The 8,312-nt window shown below is 31.0% G+C and overlaps 1 protein-coding gene across 2 annotated transcripts in view; it reads left to right on the top strand.

The window, feature by feature from the left end:
- The window catches only part of LOC105166466 (NADH-cytochrome b5 reductase-like protein), a 9,307-nt gene continuing 3,902 nt past the window's right edge, over positions 2,908-8,312 (top strand). Inside the window, exons 1-2 of one of the 2 annotated variants that reach the window (XM_011085834.2) lie at positions 2,908-3,177; positions 4,962-5,004. In XM_011085834.2, coding sequence (XP_011084136.1) covers positions 3,037-3,177; positions 4,962-5,004 — 184 coding nt within the window. In that variant the 5' untranslated portion in view covers positions 2,908-3,036. Of the gene's footprint in view, positions 3,178-4,961; positions 5,005-7,007; positions 7,359-8,312 lie in introns of those variants that run through there. The other variant, XM_011085835.2, reaches the window with a different exon arrangement.

Raw genomic sequence — 8,312 nt, 5'->3', positions numbered from 1 at the left:
AAAACTAATTTTTTTTTCTCATTCTGTTTTCTTCATACCAAACAAGTGGAAGTATTTGAATTCACTCCATTTTCAATCAAATCAAACAACTTAAAAAAAAATTATTATTCTTTCCCTTCCTTCTCCCTTTCACTTCTATTTTACTGACTTGAACCAAATAAACTCTTAGTTATTGAATGTTAAGCGAAGCTTTAATAGATATTAGGTTTAAATACATTTTGCATTCATGAGGAAAACACCCCCTAAATACTGTATGTAGTCACATTTACCTCCTAAAGTATGAAATATAAGAAAAACACCCCCAATAAATAATTTGCCATTGATAGCATAAAAATGTCCTTATTATTTATGCCCCATATTTTTTTATTTTACTTCTTAAAATATGTTTTATTAAAAAAATTCTCCCTAAGCTACTTATAGTGATTTAAAATTTTATTCAAATTTATTTGAAAATTATTATTTAAGATTTGTAACTTTTTATAAATTATGTATTACAAAAAATTTTACCTCAACATATGCAAATATGTTTTTACAAAGTAAATAATTTATGATAAGTAAATATGTGTAAATACATAATGCATATAATTTTATAAAAAAAAGTTTGTTTTATAATTTAAAACTGTTTATTCAATTACATGTCCACATAATTGTAGAGTACTTTATATTAATTATATTATAGGTTCGCATATTTTACAGTGTATAATATATATACCAACACAAGCAAAAATTATGTAAATTTTTTTATCAATTGTGTAAAAAATACAAGGATTGTAAAATATTATTCCATATCACGAGGGAGCATTTTATTATATTTTATAATTTAAGGGTGTAAATGCACTTCACAGTTTAGCGATGCAAAATGTATTTAACTTAGATATTATCACATAAGATGGAGATAATAAGGCTAAACGAGAGTGGATGTAATTCGAGGTAAACTCCTCTTGTTGTGAAGAGAGTGAGTCTATAGAGCCTACGAGCAAAGTTGTTTTTTTTCTTTCAATAGCTGAACGGTTCCTTTAGTTCTGTATGCTACATACGAACTAACTCGTAAGAAAATTCGTCAAGTAGATCTTTCGAGCCTTTTTACAAACTAAAGTCCTAAAGAAAACCAACCCTAATCCTTCTCCAGGCCAGGTCAATCCACTCAATGTTCGAGAGATAATAGACTTTTGCCTTAAAAATAAATTAAAAAAAAATATCAATTGTTATGTGGAATTAATGAACAAATGAAAAATATTGAAACTAACATAAAATAATCTATGCATATCTACATCTATATGTATATACTATATATAGAAAAGTAAAAAACTCATTATAGTTTGTTCTATTGCAAAAGACATTTATATCCTTATTTAAGTATTTTTTTTAATAATAGATAAAAATTAATTATGAAGACACAAAATTCAGATAAAAAAGAAAACCATTTTAGCTTGTTCTAATTCTTCTGAGCTACCTAAATATAATTTCAGAATAAATAATATTTTGATTAACTAAAATCAAATAATATATTTCTATATCTTTTGATATATATATAAGTGTGAATGCTAATAGTGTGTGTTCATATCATAGAAAGGTATTTTACCCTCTCTACTTAACATTCTTTTCAATAATATATATACAAAATTTTTAAAAAATAAAGTTTAAATAGAACAATAATATAAATACAAAATTTTTATAAAATAAAGTTTAAATAGAAAAAAAAAACTATCTAATAAAATCTGATTCGCTTAATTATTTATATTAAAATAAAATTTCTCTATGTTTTTTTATTTCTTTAAAAACAAATTTTAATTCTTTTATGAAAAGGCATTTATACTTTTGCTTAAGGACTGCTTTTTGTTAATATTTCAATCATTTTTTTTAAAGTCTAAAATTAAAAAAAATAAAAGTGGGCTCCCACTGATTAGCCTGGCAGGTTTGTCCTGTTGGTTTATGAGCAAGGTAGCTAGCCTATATGTGGTCATTAAGTATTTTTAGTTGTAGAAAAAATTCATTTTTCTTCCCAAATTAGCATATCGATGCTCCACTTAGCCTACTTAATTCACTTACAGAACACATGATTATTTGTGTTGGTTCTACTTGATTTCAACTTAGAGAAATATAGAAGGGAGAAAAGATAAATCCCCTTTCTTTGCCCTAATTTACTTCAAGATTGATTTTTCGTCCTCGAATGCAATTATATTTTCTCCAAAAGTGGTTCTAAACTGGAAAAAGCACTAATTTTTTCTCTAACTAAAAAGACTTAATAGTCATGTGCTAAGTACATGACCTACATCGTAAAATGGTAGACCATAAAGTAAATGAGGAAAAAAATATTAATTTTTATAAATTACAAGACTAAAAGAGTTAATCCCATCACGAAGAGGACCAAAAGTAAAATAGGTATAAGTTATGGAAAAAAAATATTATTATCCTAATAAAGTTGGAGAAAAAATTTAAATAAAAAATAGAGCAATTTTTTTATAATTAAAACACTTTCGAGTATGTTCTATTTCATAAGATTTTTTAAAAAATATTTTTGCTCTATTTTTTTTTTATTTTAATTTTTCGAACTTATTTATTCAAGTTTTTTTTAAGATCAAGTTCATTAAATTCACAATAATTATATTTATTGATCATTGATTAAGTTATTATATAAATAATTGTTTTATGATAAATTCTTTTATTAAAATGATTATATTTTTTTAAATTTATGTGTCAGGAACCAAATTAAAAATAAAATATAAGAAATGAGGAACTAAAATAATTTTTTTTGTAAAAAAGAGATATTTTATAAGATTAATATAAAAAAGTTACCTAACTGAGGGACTAATTTGAAATCGAAATCGAATCTAAGGGTCTAAAATGAATTTCACCATATTATTTTGTGAAATTTCACATTATTTAAATGAATTTGGTGGAGAAGGAGCGGGGGCTGGTTTCTTGAGTTGATCAATTCAACACTCTATAAATCCTCGGCGCAAACTCACTGCTCAGTCACTCTGTAGGATTTTCCCTTTCCATCACTGTGATTCGGAGTTGTAAGTTGACAAAGCAATGTTCTTCAGAAGACTGGCAAAGGATGCATGGATCTCCTTCGGAGACCGAATGAAGTCCGACTCTCGCATCCGCTACGGAGCCCTTGCCGCCATTTCTGGTGGAGTCTCCACTTGTTACGTTTTTTCCTCGTCGAATTTGGTAATTTCTTGTTTCGATTTTATAATGTAGGGAGATTGATTCAATTGTACTTGCGTGTGGAGATATCTGATAGAATCAGAACAACAAACGATGATTTGTGCCTTGAATTAATATGAAAATGTTGTTTCTTTTCTCTTTGCGAATGCTACTGTGTTGAATTAGTTTACATGCTAAGCCTGATATTCTGTGTTTCTCTTTCTTCCCAAAATAAGGGTTTGGAGTTCCGACGACTGGGAATGGACTTACAGTGTCAACCAGTGTTATTTTAGTGTGGTGATGCTAGTGATTGGATTTTAACGTGTGTTTGTGTATATACATTTAATTGTCATAGAGAAGTAAAATATAATGCGTGCATTATGGAACTGAATATGTTGATCAGTTTTGAATCACTAATTTAGAAATGTGTAATCTTGCTTTCCTGTGAGTTTCTAGTACTGGATGGGATTTGGGACTGTGAAATCGGTAACTTGCATAAAGAGAAAATACCAGATACTGGAATGAGAATTGTGTTCTGGAAGCAGACTTTGCTTCTGTGTGTTCTGGAGGAGGAGTCCTCAAAGTAGAACTCGGAACCTTACTTGATTGCTGTTTAATGATGAATAAATTTGAAATTTAGATATTGCATAGGTCTGCGATACATTCAACATTAATATATTAACAAAGAAACTCTTTTCTTTGTTTAGAAATAAAAACGAATTGAAGTATGTTCTGATTTGTATGAAATCTTTTGGATTTTTTTATACCACAGTCTACTAATTGAAATAAATCCAGATTACTGGTAACTTGTTAGGAAGTTGTCCCGAGCTTTCCCTGTTAACCGTACGATAGGACAGGTCTCCTTATGAGCACCATAATTGTCATTTGATTTTCTTTTTTCTGCTTCGACTTCTAATTTTGCATGCCACCCACCCTATTCATATCTCATCCCAACTGCCACCTCTGGTTCTCTCGTCTTCCATCTCCATCATTTTCAGTTGTCTTCCTCAAAACCACTTCTCCAACTGGACTAATTTCAACTTGGACTTTGCCTTCTCCTTTTGTCGCCTTCTTCAACATCAATTCTGTGGGTGTCTCTGGCAAACCCCTATCTGCCCCAACCACCTCATCCTTTAGTAACACATTTTTTAACTCCACCTTATTTGGAGAACCTAACTAGTGAGATTTCCTGAATACATCTCCAATGCCAACAGCGATCTAACTTCAGTTCCAGAAAAGGAAAAATTGGGAAGTGAAAACACTGAGAAGGAATGCAAACGGTAGTTTTGAAAGTGTATTCTGCCAAGGAAAATGGAAAGACAAAATAACTCGACACTGTGTATCACTTGCAAAATCACCCCCTAAAGCTACCTCTTTCCTTCACACTCGTTGGGTGGCAGGGAACATAGAAAATGCTGAAAAGGGGGAGTCGTGCCTGATCTTTCACCCTTTTAGACTCCATGCTTTTTATCACCTACTCATTCTTAACCAGTCTTAGATCCGAAACCTGCTTGCCTAACCTACCAGGTCCATTGCTAATAATCTATTTAGAATACAGGTCAGTTGTGTTTGTGATTGTTTTGTCTTTGAACCATCTTTTAAATAGAGTTAACCTAGTTGTTGAAGAAACATTTATTGATTATCTCTTGTAAATGATTGGAAGACGTCCCACTTTGATAGCAAATACATGCAAGTTTTGGCAATAAACGATTTCTTTATATGTTTGTTTGTTTAACCACATATGTAAATACTTGGTGAACTATGTCTGCAAGTCTTCTTGGTAGATAACCTTCTTATTTGTAACTCAGGTTTATCTGGATCAACCCAATGAAGATGGTGCACCAAAAGTTGGTAGGTTATTTTTCCTCTGTTCGTATCTATTAACTAATTAAACTTGGTCTCAATAATTTCTTTTGGTTGTTTTCTACATCTCATCAAATTAAACATCTTGGACAGATTTTGTGGTTTCTATCCCTGAGAATAAGACATAACCATAAGATTGTCTATCATAGTGATCGGTTGAGACTATAACACCTCTGACAACCTGTAGTTGTAAGAATAGTGATACAGTTACCTGGTTGATTGGGTTTATACTTTTCCTCCGAAGTGAAGTCATGTGGTTAAGAGTTATTTAAGTTGACGTGCTCCCCTCAATTTTTTCCTTTTATCTTTGAACTTAGATCGAAGAATTCTTTTTGGGGAAAAATCTGGGAGACTTTAAAATACATTTCTGCTCACATATAATTAAGAAAAAGAAATAAGTAAGAAGAACATAAATGTTTGCGCTAGATAGGAAGCATGGCTGATTCTATAACCTTCAAGTGTACCAAGAGGTTCCAGGCGATGATTATACAAATGCAATCTCAGGATTATCTAGCTGTAAGGGCACTTATTATTTGCTATACAAATAGAGCTGGAGGTTTATGATATTCCTTTTGATTGTTTTTTTTTCATTTTACATTTTTGGCTGATGCATGTTCCACTCAAATGCAATATCTGCGTCGATTTGCATCATAAAATATAAGCTTGTATTTTAGCATGCTATTGAAGCCTGACTTTTCAAGTTTAAGCAGGTGAACACGACATGAGGAACAGTTGAGGACTAGAATTTAGCTGTTCTACATGGACTCAATCTGTGTAGAGCCCAGTATTTGCACAAATAAGATGCAACATGATTCTGATGCGGGATCTGTTAAGAATTGCACTGTTGAAGTTTTTTATACACCATGGATTGCTGATCCAGAACGACAATCAAAAGAATGCAATAATAGAGTTGGAGGAATAGGTTCTGATGCTAAATGCACTGTCACCTCCGAATGAGAAAATGCGAGACCGGAAACAAAATATGAAGTTAGTGGGTTTCTGGGGCTTACTTGTAAGAGAGAGATTATCTAGCATCACATTTCTTTGTCTTATTATTAAATTTATTATTCAATTATGGAGTTAGACCAATAGTTACTAGCCAATTAAAATAGATTAAGGACCAATATCCTATGATGCTCATAATATCATCAAAAGCAGGTCCCTTCAACTGTTAAAAGAAACACCAACCACCCCAATGACTTTGTTTATTTAAGAAAACTCTTGACAGATTGAGGTCTTTCAGATGCTTGATATCACCACATTTAAAACTTTATATGTGTGTGTATATATATATCTATATATAGTAAGCATAATGTTAAGAATATTAGCATCTTGATTCAGATAACATGACAAGTATATGAGATATGGAGTAGAGTGCCTAATTTTTTCACTCACCTCCTTTGAAATTTGACATTTTTAGCCTAGAACACCTGCCTAATGAAGAGGATTACACAGTTCTATTGCTTAGGTATTAGCTAATATCTAATACACTATGATGGTCTGTGTACAATCTTTATTGCTAGACCTTGTCCTCATGTTGGAAGACATAGGGCTGCCCATTGGATGAATTTTCCTTCCCCTCTGAACTAAATCTTGAGCATTTAGTTCAGATATTTCCTGCTGTCTCACCTTGAAGAAAGCCACGACTCTTCCATTTTAAACATCCACTATGCGAGATGGTTTGTTGTTTTTCTAGATGCCTTGTTGCTTAAAGCATTGATGTAAACTTGTAGTTGTTTTTCTATTCGAAGGAGGTAGATGAGGAGTAATGTTCAGATGCACAAGTGAAGATTAGTTTACAAGAAAAAATTTAACTATCGAAATACCTGTGCATTGAGCATTAGATCAGTTAGTTTAGTTAGAATACTACGGTACGAATTTATCTTTTACTGAATATATCTATAGAAAGAAAACAATCAATTTGCCCTCGGTTGTTTTATTAGTCTAAAGCAATTATAAGATATAAATGAGATAAACAGAACCACAAACAACAAAAGTGAACCTAAATTGCCGTTGAGGCTTATTCCAAGTACTTTAGTAAATGGGTTTCAGGAGAACGGAGAGGCGGGGATCTGCCAAGGTTTGGACTTTTATTAGGGGCACTATGTATACTTTTCACTCTTTTATATGGGCTAGCCCCTTAAACAGTCTTATTTCATGAAAGTTTTTAAGGGAACATTTTAGATGTTGGAGTGCATTAATGGTTGCTCAAAGTAATTGGAAGGAATTGAAAATATCATGTGCTTCATGGGCCTTTTTGCTTGCTGGAACCGTTGGAGGACTTCTCAAAATTACTCATTTACACAGATTATGGATATTGAAACACAAAGGGACAAGAATAAGTAAGTTAAAGGATACTGATTTGAAGTTTAACATACCACCCCTCTTTGATAAGAGTTGGTCTTTGTTTGATATAAAGTCTGCATGCGATGATAAAAATATTATCAAATTGTACTTCATATTTCTTTTGGATTAGTAATTATTATATTGATGAAAATTGGGATTAATTTGATTTTTACGTTTTGATTTTCTGTTCTCTTGGTTTTAATATATTATAGATAGATTTGTGGTGAACTATACTATTAAATAATAGGTCCTCTTAATGAATATATTTAAGAAAGGCAATCGCTCAAAATACTTGGTATTTTAAGATGTTAAATTGGGATAATGAATTCAAGTAGAATATGAGGGCATTTTCAAAAAATGTCCTCATATTTTAGTTACTAGATAATATTGGAAGTTGATATATGAAAGCTCTCAAATAATACTCTCGATACAATAGATATGCATCCGAGCTATTCAAACTTGTCATAATATATATTCAAGAATTTTAGGAACTTTAATATGTATTCTTGTGTGCTTTTCCTTATTTGATTCTAATTTTGTTATTTTATATTTATTTAATATATCACATGACTATATGCAAAGAAAATCTGGTAAGCCAACTACAACTGATATGAATACTGTGTGATTTTCTGATACTTACAATCGGGAGAAGAACTATAGAAAAATTTGATATTGAGTCAGTTTTAGATGAAATTTATGAAAGAAAAGACGGCAGAGTATCAGTAAATTTGTGTCCATAATTGCTCACATGTTTTGATATAATAAAAAATGTAGCTTTTATTGTATGTAGTACTTATCTTTAGTTACTATTAAAATAAATGCAAAGATTGTTAGAAAAATTTACATTAATAACAGTTTGGTCCACATGACCTCGATTCCGGATTTGATATTGAGTACTTCTATGCAAATTATGCATGATATGAACTTTGGATATGGTACTTTTTAATCTC

This window comes from Sesamum indicum, linkage group LG7, assembly GCF_000512975.1.
Source record: "Sesamum indicum cultivar Zhongzhi No. 13 linkage group LG7, S_indicum_v1.0, whole genome shotgun sequence".
Classification (NCBI taxonomy): domain Eukaryota; kingdom Viridiplantae; phylum Streptophyta; class Magnoliopsida; order Lamiales; family Pedaliaceae; genus Sesamum; species Sesamum indicum.
The sequence above is the reverse complement of the archived record's forward strand: the minus strand, read 5'-3'. Positions and strand labels throughout refer to the sequence as shown.